This window comes from Tyto alba, unplaced genomic scaffold (assembly GCF_018691265.1).
Source record: "Tyto alba isolate M040663 unplaced genomic scaffold, T.alba_DEE_v4.0 Super-Scaffold_38, whole genome shotgun sequence".
Taxonomy (NCBI): Eukaryota; Metazoa; Chordata; class Aves; order Strigiformes; family Tytonidae; genus Tyto; species Tyto alba.
Window position 1 is genome coordinate 18,272,373 of NW_024881313.1, and position 19,512 is coordinate 18,291,884.

The following is a 19,512-nucleotide window of genomic DNA, read 5'->3' on the forward strand; positions in this document are numbered from 1 at the left end:
GTGAGGATACAAAGATGGTTTATCACTCTACATTGAGGAAAAATCTGTTTCTAGGATGAGATTGCTTCAGAAGAAAAAAAGTCTGGTTAGTGTATTCATGAGTATCATAAAGGAAAACTGTTCTGAGAATATTATTTAATCTAAAAAAATTTAATATAACTACACAATTTAAAACATTCAGCTCCCAGATGTAGAGGAAATGTACATCAGTTCAGTCAGTTTGGTGCTTGAGAAACAAAACCAGACTTAATATTTCTGAGAATCCTCATGGAGCACTAATGCAGCCTTCTCTGGCTGCTCCTATTCATCCAGCTTTAGGAGTTTATGTGTGTGTAGCTGCTTGTGCAGTTGAGCACTGGCCATGACCACAGTTCTTGTACTATCACCTACAAATTTCAAAATAGCAGTTGCAGTCCACCCACCAATAACTCTATCTGTCTCCTTCTTGTGGATAGACCAAACCCCACTTTTAAGTGTTTGTCTGAGGATTCTCATATCATGTCTAAAATTAAAGCATCAGAATATTCGTGCAAATAAAAGGAACTTCAATCTCAGGTTAAGTCAACAAAAGTTTTGGACTACCTTTTCCATCCACAGATTTCGTTTCTAAATACAATAAGCATGTTTCAAATACCCACGTGTCAGTAAGAAATATTACACCTGGATCAGGGGGAATCATTTCAACATTTTCAAGTGGGTTTGCCTACTGGTTTCAGTTTCAGAGATGATAAATAACTGAGAAACTGGCCAATTACTTGGATTCCAGCCTACAGTTTGAGGTTACATATTTTAGGCATCTGACTATAATTTTTTATCCATTTACCATTACACACAGTAAGTCATTATATCTGTCATCTTAAAAAGTCTGTATTAGGGAATTCACATATTAAACAGATATTTGAACACTGTGATATAAATTTTTTCTCAAATTATATGTTTTCTATATTTGTAGAGGTAGCTATGTTATACTATTTGGTCATAACAAATTCCTTAGCTTTACCTTATTATCTTAATTGCATTTGACTTAGAAAATCCATTTTTTATTGCACAGCTGTTCATCAGCTGTACCTATCTGAAAACTGATGTGGACTTTTGTTCCTAAGTTTCATCAGGAAGAAGGATCAAATGAGCTGGTGGCTAATTCCTCCAAATAAATTCCAGATTGTCAAACTGATTATGATTCCTTAAATTATAATAGAATATATATGTAGGATGTCCATGCCAGAGAACAGCTGACTTAAAATAATTCTCAACGACACGCCAGTGAACTTCTCATTGTGGGTGACAGCATATGTCCACACACATTACTCTTCTCTGTTGTATCCAGTAACAGAATAAGAAATGGTGGGTTAAATGCCACCTGAACATGAATAAAGAGTCTATTATTGCAGGAGTGGTTCAACACTGGAACAGGTTGCTTAGAGATGTTGAGAGTCTACATTTAGATATTCAAAACTAGCCTAGACACAGCCCTGAGCAACCTGTTCTAGCTGACCTGCCTTGAGCTGGTGTTTGGACTAGATGATCTCCAGAGTTGCCTGCCAACCTCAGCCATTCCGTGATTCTGTGCAGGAAAAGTTATGGTCAACCATGTGTGTCCAACCAATTAAACAGATCCACTCCATATGGTGACTTCCAATATGTCAAAACCATTCAATATATCACAAGATGTATTAAGAAGAAAAGAGTCATAAAAATAACATTGAAAAATAACATATTGAAAATAACTTTCTAAACTTTTGTCCAAAGAGTACATAAAAGCATCCCGCACCTCAAAGGTGACTGGAATATGACAAAATGAATGTTTTAGAAATACTTTATGGCCTCTGTTTTCATCCCCACTTTTGAATGAAAGCCTGAGATAAGGAATCAGCCTTGGGTTGTGTCTCCCCAAGTAGAGAGAGGGGGATTTTGTCACTTTTACCAACAAGCCATCACTTCTAACAGAACATTGTTTTGACAGCAGGACAGAAAGCCATGCCTTTACTCAGTGAAAGCCAGGGACTGAGAAACCTTTGTGTTAGGAATCACAGACAGTTGTTTACAGGATGGCTGTCAGAAGCTGAAAATTGGATGCTCAGGTACTTGCGTGATTGTTTCTCTCTCCTCTTCTGCCTCTCCTGATGAGACAGGAGCTGCAGCAGCTCACCCCTTCCCCTCTGTCACCTTCTCCTGCCACTGCATTGCTGTAAGGCCCTCAAAGGCCACCCACTTATAATGAAAGGAAAACACTGAGTTCTCCAAGTTCCTAAGAGCTCTCACATCACCAAACCTCATTCTAACTGTTCATTTTTATTTTTTTTTAATCTTGCTATCCCTTCTCAACCAACGTTATCAAACCCTGAAAAAACACCACTGATCTTTATAAACACAACAATCCATAAAACTTTGAGGTATGCTAATTGAAGAGAAGAAACATTGCCTAGCTTAAATCCTATTATAAAACTTATGTGCATTATCTGTTACCTAATATAAGAGTAGGCCTAAAGAGTCTTTATGAACATTTGTCATTAAGGAAACTATATGATATTCTGAAAATGAACTCCATCTTCTGGGCACAAAATATCCAAAAGGGACCATACTGATTCCTGTTCAGTTTGATCATGGATGACTGAACAGTGATAACAAGAGCACCTTCCCTTGAACAACTTATGATGGGTTCACGGCCTGGTGTGATGGTCTAGTCCAAGAAACGGTGTTTTTTCAGTCATCCTGATTTCTTGAGATCTTCACAAGGAATGATTAAAATATGAACAAAGAGACTTCCTTTAAGAGGAGTTAGGAAAAGACTTCTCAGATGTTTTCAAGAGTGACAACGATAATACAGGATCTTCAAAACTATTCACTGCTGATCACTCTTTCTGGAAGCAGAGTGTGCACACAGTCCTTCGCAGACCTAGCAGGCTTCAAGGCCACTGCAAAAGGCTGGCATGCACCAGTTTTGAAAGTTTTTCTTCATTAGAGTTTTACGTAAATTGAGCAAAGTCCAACCTTACTGCTCGGTCCCAGCCAATCTAGTCCTACTGACTGCTGAATAACCTTTCAGAACAGGTGAAAAAAGATTAAGATCACACCTTCCCACCCTGGGTAAGTCAGCACATTTATTTTGTCTGAGACAGATTATCAATGTTCAATTGTGAATATTAAAAACCCAGCAAAAATTCCCAGTGAAATTTTATTCTACTTTAAAATACATTTTACTGTTTATTTTGTACTAATTAAACTGCAGAAATTTGCATGCTTTGAAATGACATATTACCAAGGGTTATACAGAGGACACCACTGTGGGTCCTGCTTAAAAACTGAAGACAATCTGGATTCAAACAGCACATCAGGATATAGGTTTTCAGATTATTAGCTTTGCATTCTCTCAGTTAAATATTACTGGTAGTTTTTCCTGAAGTACTCTGTTTCTCTAACAGATTAAAATGCATTCTGAAGATGAAACAAAGTCTTACAGAAATAGAAAGGATGATAATATTGCTGCATCATATCAGGATTATGGATCTGAAGGCAAATGGTAAGTATAGCAGTTGATTTCAAAATATTCTCCACAATAGGTTGGACCAGATGATCTTTGGAGGTCCCTTCCAACCTGGGCTATTCTGTGATTCTATTCTACTAATGTTTTACCTTTAACTGCATAGGCTTAAACTTTAATGGTAAACAATATAAAAATAATCACACAGTTTTCCTTTGCTGGAAAAGTCTTTGATATCCATTATTATCTTCAGACAATATAGACAAACACAGATATAAAAATTTATCAGTATCTGTATCTAAATATGGATAAACAAATCTAAATATAGATAAATTGTTAACAAATAAATCCAGTTGAACCCCACAGGTCAGAGGAAGCCTGTCTGAGGAGCAGAAAGCTTTGTTTGTACCTTGATGCTATGATTGTGAATTTCCATTGGGGTTACTGAAAATTTGGCTCCTTCATTCATTCTTTTGCAAAAAGATAGTGACAGCTGTACCTATCCTATTTTGTTAAAAGGCTGATACAAACTACTTGGAGAATCGAAGTCAGAATAGTTAAGGGACAGCTAAATTACATGCTTCTCCAAGTTCTCTGAAAGTAGTGGAATTTTTTACTAGAGCGGAGGGCCAATTGGGGTCAGATGTCCTACACACTCTCCTCTCTACCCCATTCCTGTTTCAAAAAAAGAAATGGGTCACAATGGAATATAGATTCCATGATTTTAAAACCTGCATAATATTGTAATGCGCTGTTTCCTGTGTTACGCAGTAAAAGACACTTAATCCCCATATTCCTTATGAGGGTGGTCTTAGAAAGATTGAGTGGGAATTCCAGGATCCAGAATCTGACCTCTGTGCATGACAGAAGTGGAAACAGTGACTCATCCCAGTTAGGATTAACTAGAGTTTATGAAATTGTTGCCTGGCACAGTGCTTCATATCCTTTAAAATAACTTGTGCCAGTGACAACAAGAGAAAGACTAGTATTTGATCCGACACTGAACTTTTTAGAGCTGAGAGAAACCCCATTGCAAAACAGTGGAAAGAGTTTGACATTTTACCTACATCTTTAACTGGATGGGCTTAGTTTTAACTGGACAACACAGGCTATTTGGAGGGAAAATTCAGTTTATTCAGATAACAACTTTCTCATGACTCCTTTCATGGTTTATAGGTCAAGGACACCTATTAAAGCTCATCTTCATCCTTTTTCATGCTAAAAAGGAGATACTTAATTCTAATTTAGACAAAAAGTCTTAAAACTTTAAGAAATTGTCCTGAATTTGTCCATGGAGGGAAGTATGGTAATTTATCATTTTAGAGTTCATCAACTTTCAGATTCTGACATGTCAGAATAAAGTTTACTACTACCACTGTTAGTTTTACTGTACCAAAAAGCTGTAAAAATGTCAAGTAAAAATAAAATATCTCATGTTTTCTCTTAATTTATTTTAAAAACCCACCTACAACCCTCTGGAAATGAGGTAGACTTTTATAACATTCTCAGATCTTGGCATATTTTGGAAGAAGCCAAATAAATAAAAAATTCTATAATATTTTAAAGTATCCAGTGAAAGTCCGATGCACAACTGATTGAACAAGATGTCTATTTTTTTGAAGATTACACTGCTGATTTTACTGAACATGTTGCCTTCCAGTCTTTGCTGGGAGTGCCCAAAGTAGAGAAATACAGTTCAGTCCCAGACTGGCAACTATGTGCAGAACAGTTTATTTTATCTCTGTCTAGACAAAGACTGATTATTGTCACTTTTCAATATAAAACTGGTACAGCTCATAATGGCAATATAATGAATATAGGTTTAATACCAAAAAACACCAACATTTTCACTATAATAGCGTCACCTAAAAATTAGTGATTTACCTAACATTTTTTCAAGTGGAAACACTCAGTGTGAACCTTTTGAATTTTTCAAGTGGAAACACTCAGTGTGAACCTTTTGAATTTTTCAAGTGGAAGCAAAACTCCTACATCATTTTAACACTCTCTAGTTGACACAGATCATCTTCCAGCCCCATAAACCACGTTAATAACTCACAGGGTATCTTGTGATAGGACAGGGCATTGCCCGGCAAACTCACTGTGATTTTTCTGAAATTCTGCCTGTTCATGTCTTCTTTCTGGTACAAGCCTTCTGACCCTCACAAAGCATTCTTTCCACCACCACCTTCACCTTCTCCAAGTTTGTTTCATTTTCTCCTCTTTGCAGTCCACTTCTCATTAAAATAGATTAGTTTCTTCCAAGTCCAGTCCTGTAAATTGAATCTTATGATTAGAAGGACCAGTCTATCCAACCACAGTCTAATGATCTGAAATCAAAGTACTTAGATATGAGAGGTCTTTGACAGACAATTGGCAGTATTGTTAGATTAGCTCACCCACCTGGGTAGCCAATAGCTGCCACTAGGCCCTAACCTAGGCTAGAAAGGCTGAACAGACAGCTTTAATTATCAAAGAACCTCCCACCCTCTTCTTTAAGAAAAGAAAGTGAAATGTAGCTAGGAAGACACTAGCAAAGTTTGCAAGAGGACTTTTCTACGTTATCAAAGTCCCACTGTAGATCTAGCTAAAGCCATTCTTAACACTTTTTCATAGGCACTGTAATTTTAAATGAGTCTTACTTAAGTAGCTTGTAACCTACAGCTGAACTGAATGAGATTTTTCCCAAATAGATTCTGTATTAACACAATACCAAACCAGAAGACTTCTTGAAATATTTTTGACAGTGTTCAAAGAAATACTCTGAGATTACATTGAAAGTTCTTATTTTAAATTCCTGTATCTCCTCCTTGCAACTGAACACAATTAAGAGACAGTACTTGTATTAATAATGCACTAGGCTTGCTTTATGCTTTAAGTGCTCTTCCTACTTAAAATACAATCATTTTTTTTTAGCAGTGGGAACAAGAAGAAACCTGAGAAACTGAATATGATCAGCCTGTTTACAGTGGTATGTTTAATGATGTTTGCGTGTTTAGCAATCCCAGTCTACCATAATGTTCAAAATTTATTATTTTAATATATGTGGATGTGCTCATGTTGCAGAGCTATACTAGAGGCACTTCACTGTTAACAGTATAGAGTACTCGGAGATCTGCAATGAGAAGGGAAAACGGAGGAGGAAGGAAAGAAAAGGCAGACACAGGCGATGAAGTAAACTAGCTTAAACCCAGTCAATGCTGGAGATTTTTACTGTCACTGTTACGTCAAACAGATGTTGAAATATATGTATTAATAGATGGGTGGTGAGGGGGGGTGTAACATGGACCTGAAATGTGTTTGGAGACACAGAAAGAAAAGGAAAATCCACAGCATAAGCATAACATATGCCAGAAAATTTATCTCCCATACTAGTTGTATTTTCATCAGCACCTGGCATAGCTACCTAATGGAATAGTCTTCAAAAGTCATTATCAAAAACAAAGAAAACTTAGTTTCCATTTTCAAGTTATTATTTTGTAATTTATTCTAAATTACAAATACTACACTAATTACTAACTAGTCTCTTCTCTGACACTCTCCCACTCAAACCCATACCCAGAAAACAAGAGAGAGTCACAGCAGATTTTACAATACAATTGTATTCCTTTTTAAACAAGTGATTTGGAAGCACACAGTTTTAATTTTCTTCTTTGATATGCAGGCCATGATATTTTTGCATTTTACATAGTTCAAGTAATCATAGATAAAGAGGATCTCAGGAGATCATCTGGCCAAATGTCTTTCTCAAAGTTAGAGCAGGTTGCTCAGAGCCTTATCCAGGCAAGTCTGGAAAATTTCCAGCAGCTGCAGTTCCACAGACTCTCTAGGCACCCATTCCAGGGCTTGACCACCATGTCTGAGGTTTTCATAACATACCATATGAATTTCTCTTACTACATCTTTAGTTATCTGCCCTCTTGAGGACTTCAAATGAAACTGCACATGAGCTATTTGAAGTAGCTTAGAAAGGAAAGGTTAGGGCAACTTCTGTACTATTTCAGTCTTATTGATAACTGTATTAAGATTTCACAGAGTAATTCAATTTAATTCTTAACGAGTAGCAGACTTAGGATTTATTCACGTTTAAGTGAAGTCTATATCTAACAGGATCTGAGGAAGCTTTAGGAAAAAATTTTGCTTTTATAAGTTAAAAGATTTCCCAATACTCCTAAATACCTGTGAAAACTAATATCCCTTTACCTTCTGAAGGATAATTCCAATATTTGAAACAAAATCTCTTCCTGAAGAGGAAGCAAGAGAAAACCACTACTGCTCAGTATAGGAGAGATGAGCACTAGCATCACACCCTGCATATTCCCGATACTAGAGCTGTGTTCAGTAGAACTCCCATCTTTCTCCCCATTTTCTGAAAACCTACAGGAAACTAGCATTAAAAATTCACACAAAGGAGAAAAGGAAACCACACATTGGAAATTCCTGCTTCTCCACACAGAGGACAAGAAACACTGAACTGCTCTGACTCACCTGAAAGACCAGGGAAACTCTGTTCAAGTAACAGCAACAGCAAAACCTATTTCCTTCAAAGACCACCCATCTAAAGGTGCATTCCATGGACCCCGCCTATACACAAAAAAGCACAGTTTCCTTCATCTAAGGGATTATTTCACAGCCATGCCTTTCAGACTGTCACTACAGGCTCAGAGAGGAAAACTCTTCTTGGTTTGGGTGTCCCTGGTAATCACATCCCCAGCTTGGTCTGACCTATTTTTTGGCAGCAGAGCCAGACACGTCATGAACAAACTCTTGTCTCCCAGGAGTACCCTAGGCTGGCATACTGACACAGGTGCCTCCTAAGAGCCAAGGGATGCTGAACACATCCACTCCATTACACATCTGAAGATACACTTTAACTCAAGGACTCATTATTATGCAGTGAGAAAGATATTTTTACTCTTTTCTCTTCTTCCTTATTTGGAGTATGCAGACAGGAACAACCTGCTCTGACCTGCCTGTTCCTAGGCACTACCCTTCCAGGGCATGAGAGGTGATTTACCATCTCCCCTACAAGGAGGATAAGGTATCTCACAATCACCTGAGAACCTGTTTAGAGGTTTCTATTGGTGCCATGATAGCCCATGGCTCCTACCTCCGTGAAGGTCCAGTAGCTGAACTGAAGAATTTTTTTGTCTTCAGAAAGCTGACCAAAACCCGGAGGGATTATTTTCCATTTGTATACTTCTGTACAATAAAATGCATGATGAGACTTACTCTCCTTAGTGCACAGTTATATTTAGGTTTTTATGACCATTGTTTAATGAGAAGTATTAGTAATGTTAAAATAGAAACAGTAGACAACACTTTTACACAGCTTTAAATATATTGGCCTTGAAACTGATTACAGTAGTACCCACCAACCCAAAGTATGGACCTATCTAAGATACTATAAAAGTAGAGAAACAATTATAGATATTGTATTATTAGATTTTATTTTTTAAATTTCAGCTCTAGTCATCAATTTAAATATCAATTTGACATCATTAAATTGGATGCAAAATTTGTTTAAACGTTTTAAATATTTTATTATAATTCATATTTTATTAAAGCCTTTATTTTGTTCATAAAACAATTATTAAGAATTTACTGGTTTATGTTACAATTTTACCATTTTATGTATTCAGATTTTCTTATTTTACTTTTTACTGCCTCCTTCTGCATTGTTAACACTGTGTTGCTACTCAAATGCAATTGCTGCAACTAGAGAAGTTTTCAGAACAGTCCTGTTTCTGCTTTCAGTTTCGGTACTCTGACTGGCAGGATAAACTCCTCATGGTGGTAGGTACTACAATGGCAATATTCCATGGAGCAGGTCTCCCCCTTATGATGATCATCTTTGGTGACATGACAGATAGCTTTATTACTTCAGAAAATATTACTTATCCAGGTAAGAACTGTTGTAGCTCCTAGTAGGTGTCATTGAAATATGGATTTTATGCAGCAAAAAATTAGTTGTATTTGGAAAAAATAAAGGGTAGAATAGCAGCTCACCTCAAGCTATTGATTCCCAGGGAAGTAGTTTGCTCTTGTGCTGTGGGCCAGATGTCACTGGCCCACTCACTACTGTGAGAAGCAGCAGGGCTTTAATTTTGTCCAGTTCTGTATTTCTTCCAACCAGTCTCCTGTATTGTTGCAAACAGTCCACTAATAAACTGCTATGACAGGTTTAAATTAATACTTTAAAGTATTACCATTCAGGTTAAGGAACTAAATAAGTGGATTAGTGGGAAATGGTAAAAGAAACAGAAAAAAAATGTGTCATGCTATGTGCTGAAATCAGAAACTATTCTTAAACAAAACTAAACATGTAAACTATTATATGTAATAAAGCCCCAGATTTCAAAAAAAAAAAAAAAAAAGCAGGTGCAATAAATATATAAACCAGCACAAATCTTATTAGATGATTTAATATTTACTAACTGCTGTGTATTTTAGAAGGATATTAAGTGTCTCAAAGACTGTGATGATCCGTCCATTTACTTGAACAACAAAAAAGACTTTTGGACTGATATAAGGATTAGATTATCAGAAAAGTCACTTTTCTGTTGCCAAGTTTGAGCATATACATTTTCACACTTCAGAGAGATGCACCCAAGAGTCCCTTTTGCCCAAACATCAACTTTGTCCTTTTCTTCTAAACCAGTGGGTGCCTTGCTTACGTTACATGAATGTGGAATATGCTAAACTTCTCCAAAGACCTCCATTCTATTTCCCATAACTTCTCCAACACCACTTTGTTCCTTGAGAGAGAAGTAGAGAAGGTACAGATGGCAGAGCTGAACACTGTATTCATATAGTTGCATGGTTCAGCCAAATACTCTTCATTAAAGAGCATCATGCTTATTTTAATCACCTCATTTACCTGTCAAACATTGATTTCAAAAGGAGTTAACCACTCCCTCTGAGTATTTGAACAAGAATGACTGTTACTGGTGCACAGAGGTATAATGATATTCCTCCAAGAATCCCCAGAAAAGTCAAAATCTTAACTGTTGCCACCTCTGTCTTGTAATTTGATTTTTACTAAGCAATATTTGCATTGGAAAATTAATCTAGGTTTAAATGAAGTGTAAATATAAAGTGCACTATCTGCATAATTCTCAAAAGGTGTTACAATCACTTCTTAGTGCAGAGCCAAACCAGAACAAGGCACATTTATTCTGAAATTAAAGTGCCAAGTGCACATTATAGAATTGCTCATTCTCATTAACTTCACATGTAGATGAATCTTTATACAATTTAATTATGCCTTTAACCTGTGACAATAAGAATGAATTAAATAAAAACTTGTTCCCTGGACAATTGGAAGGAAGAGCCTAATACCATATTCATTAGTTTTTGGAACTTTACTTATTTATGAACTTTCATTTGTACAGTACTCCGGAGCACTATTAAATAAGATGGGTTTTATGGCTCCAGTGTATTGTTTTATAAATATTCATAAAATCAGCACACATTCCAGAAAAAATACTGTATGTGAAATGTGGGATTCAGGCTAGTGATTGTAGAGTAGCTGAATTTAACTAGTTTTTTAAATGTTTATTATATTACAGGTAGAATGTTCACTGCTGGCTTCAGAATATGCTTTATAATGTGGTGCATAGCTCCAGTTCTCTTAAACTTGGTCAAGGGCTAGGTAAGGTGGTAGGCAGCTGACTGCTCTTAATCTTCATTCAACATTGCTGGATTTACAGAAGAAAATTATTATCATGTGATTAAATAAAAATAATTAAGTAGTTTTTCTGTATTTTTTTCTCTAGCAAATTTTTCTTTATTGAACCATACATCAGTGGATTTTTCTATAGAATTTTTTTCTTATACTCTGATGGGAAAATTGGAGGAAGAAATGACCAGGTAATAGGAAAATTTTCATTCACTTCATGGTTATTCTTTTCTTGTAATAGAGATCTCAAGCAATTGTCCTCTAAAGATTATTCTAATATTTAGCCCAAGATTAATATAATTTCATTATTTTGTGGAACTGAAGGAATTCAGTTATTGTTATGTCTTTAGGCTAACATCATTGCATGAGTCAGGAGCACCTTGCATTTTCCCACTCTAATCCAAGTCTGTGCCAGATGGCTCACAAACCTAAAACCTTTATGACAGAAGCTCAGAGAAAGGGTTATTCCTCCCTTCCTCATGTGCCAGGATACCTTGTTCTCCTCCTGTGGGAGATGACTCGTAGCTCCCCGAAAACAGACTGAGAAAAACACAACTCATGCCTTTCCCTCAATGTGTCTTCCTACTCTTGCTCTTCCTCCTTGCCCACTCCCTTCACTCCTCATCCTGCCCTTGCACTCTCCAGCTCTCATTTTGCCACCAGCCTTGCCTGTCTGTCAAGCTGGCTTCTCTTCTTCCAGCCACATCATTCCTCTTCTTCCTTTTTCCTTTTCTCTGTTGCTTTCCTTCATCTCTCATTAGGTAACCACTGTAAGAGTAAGGCACACTCCAATGCACAAATTGCAGCCACCCGCCTGGTTCTGAGGGAGGTCCTGGCAGCAGGAGCTCCTGTGGCTGAAGCGGTGCTGTGCCAGATCTGCAGGAGCTTCTGTGGAGGTCCCCCATTTCCTGCCCTTTAGCTTTGTCATTTTCATCTAAACCACAAGCGTTTTGATTAATGCCTAACAAAATCCCTAAAATATTGGAACCGATCATTTGCAAAGCCCTGAAATGACTTTGTTTTATCCATAATTAAATGACACCACACCAGTCAGCAAAGTCAATTGATTACTTACATCTCTGAACCACATATTTTCTATTAGTTTATAAACTTTTTAAAGGACAGTACCTAGGAGACCCTAGTAGTTACATGAAAACTGTGGATACCGTTTTCACATAACGCCATCAGCTAGTGAAGTTTGAATCCAGTTTTATGAAAGGAAGTGAAATGATGTTTCTTGTTATTCAGAGAAGCTAGTCCCTTTCTTCCTCTCCTGTGCACCCCCTCAACATCAAAAGCTCATGATAACTTTCTAGGTAAGAACATTCACTCCATGTTCTTACTGCATAGGATCAGACATTAAAAATTTTCTGATAATAAAAGAAATTCTGAAAGACATCCCTTAAATACAAACACCTTGTACTCTACCAGAGATAAACCAAAAGGAGATCATTATGAATTCGGGAATGATAGAATTTTCATTGAATTTCCAGGTTTTCAGTTTTCATTCGTCTTTGCCAATACAACCAAAGAGGAATATCCTCCCAAATAATAATAATGATTGCCATTGGGAAGGTAAATCAAGTATTCTTTGGTACCCTTTTCTTCTAGAAGGACAAAGAATAGACATTGAAATTGAGATACACTAAATTTAAAACTACCAAAAGAAATACTTTTTATGTAACGCCCAAAAAATCTGCAGAGCTCATAACTAAAATATATAAATTAGGTCAAGAATTTACTATGTATTTTTAACATTTTCTGATCTGATAAAATTGCAATAGGGACCAAGATGCAACGGTTGGTTCGATTAGACTATCCCACTGACAAGCTGTTTCATGTTAGTCTTCTAAGGTGTTAAGTACGAGTTATTTTCAGAGACAAGCTGTGGGGACAAGTGGTGTCATCATGTAAGCAATTTCCAGGTTTATGATTGGGGGGGGGGGTATTCCTTTTTGTTTCTCTGTCTACCTATAACCTATCTCTTCTTTTGTTATCCTTTGCTCTTTCTGGGTTTTCCTTCCGTTTCCAATTTTTGAAGACCTAGCTCCTCTTTCTTCACGCCACCATTCTGAAAGGGAAAGCAAAACCTAGTCTTTTTGTTCATTGCCAGAGAAGGGTATTTGTTTTGTAAGTAAGCAAGCTGGGATGGTGTGCTCCTTGAAGGGAGTATGAAATCACATATGTAAAATTTTACTCTTGTTGTAGAAACCCCACTGTATAGGATAAGAATTAGGAGTTATTGATATAAAAATTATGTGGCTCAATTCTGGAACTGGAATCTAAACACAAACATTAGGTATATTTGTCATGCAAGAAAGCTGGTAAAATCAGGGTTATACATTTCTTAACAATTGTCATTGAATAAATAATTCACAATGTCATATATTTTTATTTTCCAATTAATTGTTGCTAATGATATTATAAAATAACCATAATTAATAGGGATTCTGATTGTGTTTTAGCATAAACTAAATGTTCAAACAAATGCATAAATTCTGTGTTTCCCTAGTTCTGTTGCTTTTTGTAGTTTTTTATTATGCTGGCAATGATTAAGAACATTCAGCTACTCATTTAATTTTAAGTTATTCTTTAATGTACTCATATTTCTCATTTTAAATATTAAATATTTTGTTTAATTGCAATTAGGAATAAAACATCTTTGGCGTTCATTTATAACAAAAGTACTTTTGTATGTGTGGAGTCTTATTTTTTTGTAACTGCATGAACAGTACCTAGACATTAATTCATATATTTTTCTTGAGGAATGTATGCAATTTTAAAACCAAACTAACATTTCTCAAAGATGACTAAACAAAACAATTTCATGATGATAGCATGAAAGCAATTAAAATTCAATGTCTGAATCTTTACTTCATTAAATGAAGGTGGAAATCCTGAAACCTAACTCATTTTTGCTTTTATATCACTTAAGCATTTTTAACATCCCTGTCTGAATTTTCATTCATTGTGGAAAGTGTTTCTAAGAGTAAATATGTCATTCTAAAATCGTTTTTTTAATCTATGACTTCATGGATTTTGAGACATTACTTTTTAAATTTTTTTTTGGTTGGTTGGGTTTTTTACTTTGTGGAAGTTGTATAATAAATTAGCAAAATATAACTGAAATTTGATTCTGAAAGAATTTTTTAAATTTTCATAATAGTGAAGAAAGAAATGCCTGCTAGCCCTGTTTGGAGTAGAATTAATTAATTTTCCAATCTTTTTGTTTCCTTTCAGATATGCATATTATTATTCTGGAATAGGAGCTGGTGTTCTTTTTGCTGCCTACATTCAAGTTTCATTTTGGATGCTGGCTGCTGGCCGGCAAATAAAAAGAATCAGACAAGAACTTTTTCATGCTGTAATGAGACAGGAGATTGGATGGTTTGACGTAAATGATGTAGGCGAACTTAACTCCAGACTTGTAGAGTAAGTATTACATATCAGTCAATTGCCAACTGAGTATTAATTCTGATTATTGAAAATCAGTTGTAATACTTCCCTCAGAGCAATGTTATTTTATTTTATTGAAGTCCTCTGTAAACTATGCTATTATTTATACAGATCCTGAGATGTGTATGGATCACTTAAATGGAACCTGAGGAACAGAGAAATGTTGGAGAATGCTGCTCCATGACCTCTCTGGCTGCAAACTTGTAGCTGTGTTGAACTGTAGGTCTTAGAAACATCACAGAGCACTGACAAATTGTACCACATCCAAAGAGTTCATTTCTGTACTTTCCACACTCTTATTTGTTTGGATATTTTTTTTTTTCAGTGACATCGCCAAGATTAATGAAGGAATAGGAGAAAAAATTGCAATGTTCTTTCAGGCAATAGCTACCTTTTTCACTGGATTTATAGTTGGTTTTACAAAAGGCTGGAAATTAACACTTGTGATTCTAGCACTCAGTCCTGTACTGGGATTCTCATCAGCTCTGTGGGCAAAGGTATGCAAATCGTGTGACTTTTCAATAAATTTGTAAATTATATCTTCTACAATCCCATTTGGTATCTGTAAGTCTTAAAAATGCAATCTGGCTTTTAGTGAATTTAGATCTTGCCCACATGCAAAAAGGTGCAAATAGGTGCATGATGACACTGGTACAGCTGAAGAAGTGCAGTGTTTTCACCATGCACTCAGTTATACTGCTGCAAAGTTTATGTAAGTCTAACATACCCTCATTTGAAAGAGTAAATAAGCAGTCCTTCTGCCTTCTTCCACTGGACTCCATGACAACTACACCAGAATTACCCAGTACAGTCAGTAAAAATAAATAAATATAGAAATTATGTAAAACGGCACAGCTGCAGCCATCTTGGGTAACTGACATCGAGTTCTGACATGAACCTGTGGCAAATCAGGTTTCCTGCAATAAGGCCCGTCTGTGGGCGCTGACCCCAAGGCGATGAGGTTGTTACCCCCAGGGACAGCACAAGGACACGGGCAGACACAGCCAGGCAGCTGGCACACCGTGAACTCTGTTCCAGATTGTCCCTTTGCCATTTGCTCAACTCCCATCGACTTACTGAAAACAGCATTCCAGAAGTGGATGCAGGCCACTCAGAGAGAGAAATAGACTTCATCTACAGAAATGTAATTGCTTATGGCTAGGGCTTTCAAAGGGGCATCAAGGTGTTAAGTACCAACTGACTACTGAGTTTCATTGTCACTGGCCAGCCTTTGCCTTTTAGCTAAGACGAAAATCCCAACTCTATTTAACATGTGCAGTCCCTAATACTTCAGAGAACATGAGTACTCTGCTATAACTTCATCTGCAGCATACGATGTGTTGGGAACATGAATATTCCTGTGCTTGTTGGCATCTGTCCTGACACATACCAGAACTGCCTGATGGTGGCGGTGCAAGTATTTCTAAGTTTAGGGGATCTTAGTCAGCTCCTCTGGCTTTCCAAAATGATGAAAGTATAGAAGAGCTGAAAATCCAACCTCATTTTTTGGCAGCAAATAACACGAATTCTTCTAGTTAATGTATTTTATGCAATGCAAGCATTGTCATTATGCCCTTCATCAAATTTCATCCTTGGAAATCAAATATGGATTATTTTATAAATCTTTATAATAAAACAAAGTATATAGGAGATTTGGTACAATCAATTAAGAATTCTTAGACATCAGAACAACACTTGAGCTCATTCTGGGAGTTTTTTTGAATGGGAGAATTAAAATATTTTTCTTCTGCACAGATAATTTCCACATTCACTAACAAAGAGCTAACTGCATATGCAAGAGCAGGAGCTGTTGCAGAGGAAGTTCTGGCAGCAATTCGAACTGTGGTAGCATTTGGAGGACAGAGAAAAGAAATTGAAAGGTGAGAATAAAGTTTCCATATGTTGGCTGTTTTTATAATAGCAACTAAAGAGATTTTGAATTTTTTTATATCTTTGCTGCTGATTTTTTTTTCTTTTCTCTATTTTTTTATTAGCTTCAAAAAGCTTGATAAAACATGCAGAAATGTAGTTTCTTTACCGGAGAGAATATGGTCTTACAGGCCTCATAAAACCAGAGGGACTTGTAAGCAAAAAAGACAGACACATTGGAAAAAAAAAGACAAGTATAACACTAAGGTCACAAACCAAGGTCATGCACATGTATTTATTTGTATTACACTATGGAATATCATTCTTGCCATCTTTTTGATCTTTTATTTAAAGATAACCAGCATGACCACAAATACTGGCAGAGTCTTTCAAACTCAAAGTTCAGTAAGAATTGTGTCACTCACAGAAAACACACGCCATCCCCTGACATGCTTAGCCCTTTATGCTCCAGCTGTCACTACTGCCCAGCTCAGGTGGCTGAAAGAAGTCCTTTGGGTATCTGTACCTCACTTCCCAGTTCACCCCAGCATCTTTCTTTAGTTATCCAGTGCTGTTTATCACCCTCATACCTCTCATTATCTCTTTTTCTTATCCTTAAAGCATTTTTTGCCAGCCACTTCTTTCCATGAGTGGACTAAATGTGATGTAGGTGTTTGCTTATGACCCAGAATTGGGAAGGACCTCCCACATTACTGGGACCAGATCCTGCTATTATAATGAGCAAATGTATCATCTAAATCCCTTGCTAATAAGTATTAAAAGCTCCATTCTAAAACCAAGTAGGCTTTTTAACTCTACTGCTGCAGGGAGGCTATTCTGCTTGGCTCTCTGAAGACCAGACATCTCTCTCCAGCAAAGTATATGCATAGTTCCTATATATTAATTTGTTACTGTACCAGCACGGAACATTTGCTTTGGTAGTTCCCTTCCATGGGTTTACTTTCCTGTGCTGTTTATAGAAACACATCATAGACTCTCTTAGGTGGCATTTTGCTAGGACCAAATTAAGTACTTTTTGTTTTCTTATACAGTATTGGTTTGCCATTTCACTGGTCATCTTTTATTTTACATAATTATGGTTCATCTACTTCTCTTATTACTACCCTCCAAGATTATATAACTAATTCTATAAGTCATTTTGGTATGCTTTTGTCCTGGTTCTCAGTACTGATCCTCTCAGTTTTGAACCATCAGAAAATTGCATTATCCTGAGTATTGTTTGCATGCCGTAGTCATTAAAATCAGAAAAAACAATATATCCCAGGACTGACTGAAGAATTATGTTGTCAACTCCACTGAGTATTATAGCTCCCTGTTGAACACTGCCGTGTTGCTTCAAACAGTTTCTTACCTTACCATTCTTTTATTGCTTTACAACTACTCTTTAATTAAAAATTTATTCTATGGCTTTAGGATAAATTGGCATTAGATGGTATTAATGAAGGCCCAATGGATTAGTTTTATTGTGTGTTGCCTTTCTAGAAATAACAGTATTAAAGAAAAGCAATTGGGTTAATTCTTCACTTTCATAACACATGACACATTTCATGTCTTTTTATTTTGTATGATTTTATTTTATTTCTGCTTATTTCTGATTTTATTAGTTTCTTCAGGATTTATTTGCAAGATTTATGTGCTAATTTTGTCAGGCTACAAACTTGTAATTTCTCATGTTACTGTTTCTTTTGTAATATTTCAGTGTGGCTCTAAGGTACATTCCTTCCTTACTGCTTTTCCTTTCAGGACCGATGTGGTAATTAAAACACCCTAATTCACATTGGTCATCTTCCTTTTGACATCATGCACATTTGCGAGGTTTATTTTGTACTGAAAGTTGAGGCTGAACTACAGTTTCAGAGCTATCCCCAGTGCAATTATCATCTCAGTGCTTTTAAAATTCTAAGACCCATGAAATGGAAAACCTTTGAGCAGACCTTTTTTGGGTGTGTTCGTCTGTAATTAGTTTAACTGATTCAACCTGAAATCATTTTATCCTTGATTTCTATCTATAACCAGATTTATCTAGATAGCCTTAAACAAATTCTAAAAAAAAAAGTCCTTTTTTTTTGTTCAGTGACTATTTAAAAAAGAAACTTCTCAGCTAACACTTCCTGGAGCACATGGGTCACACAGCAATTGCTGTCATTTGATCCTTTAGTCTGTATTTATGATGTATCTCTCTCAGTCACACACTTCTGACTGAACTGTTCTCTCTGTTCATGTCCAAATCCAATCTAGACTATCAACTGCAAGCACCATCCCAATAATATTTTTTACATTCATCACCAAAGAGATTTTGCCATAATTGATCCCATTTTCTCCATATCACCATTTCTCCTTTCTTTCCAATGTACTTCAACACTCATGCAACAGTTATCCTACCCTTGTTACCTTTTTTTCTGATCAGTACTTTATTTCTCCTGTTATCTTCTACTCTTTTAACATTTCTGTACTTTCATACTTCTTTACACATCATACATACACATACATATATATCATACATATATACATACACATCATACATATACATACGCCTCCTATACATCAGAACTGCTCTTAGAATTGATATCAGTCTCTCCCAACTTTTACACTTTATTGCCTCAAAATTTTTATCCTCAACCCTAGATGCCTACTGCAAACTACTCAGAGGAGACATCTTTCAACCAGTTCTTCCCATGGCTAGTCACTGTTTAGCTTTCTTCATTGCATCAGTAATATTCACTCACAGTTGGAAGATTCCACTGAAAAATACAAGATTAAAGCTGTTTAACAGCTTGCCACAGCCTTCTCCACTCATCCAGGACTTGTTCCAGACAAAACTGATCAGCTCAATCTGTCACAACATGAAAGACGGTTAATATATTTTCTTCTACTCTTAGCAAGATCTTTCTCAGGACAGGACTACTGTTTACAAAAAATTTTTTATATATCTTTGATGTATTTTATGGGAAATTTATAAATATACACAATGAAAGAAATAGTAATTTCCTGTATGTTCTGGGTT

General features: G+C 36.2%; 1 protein-coding gene across 1 annotated transcript in view; it reads left to right on the forward strand.

The window, feature by feature from the left end:
* Window positions 1–3,425: 3,425 nt before the first annotated feature.
* Window positions 3,426–19,512, forward strand: part of LOC104368207 (ATP-dependent translocase ABCB1-like) — a 48,933-nt gene continuing 32,846 nt past the window's right edge. The window contains exons 1-7 of the mRNA XM_032991712.2: window positions 3,426–3,520; window positions 6,398–6,452; window positions 9,239–9,386; window positions 11,260–11,353; window positions 14,403–14,594; window positions 14,944–15,115; window positions 16,374–16,498. Of these exons, the coding sequence (XP_032847603.2) occupies window positions 3,429–3,520; window positions 6,398–6,452; window positions 9,239–9,386; window positions 11,260–11,353; window positions 14,403–14,594; window positions 14,944–15,115; window positions 16,374–16,498 (878 nt within the window). The 5' untranslated portion in view covers window positions 3,426–3,428. The remainder of the gene's footprint in view (window positions 3,521–6,397; window positions 6,453–9,238; window positions 9,387–11,259; window positions 11,354–14,402; window positions 14,595–14,943; window positions 15,116–16,373; window positions 16,499–19,512) is intronic.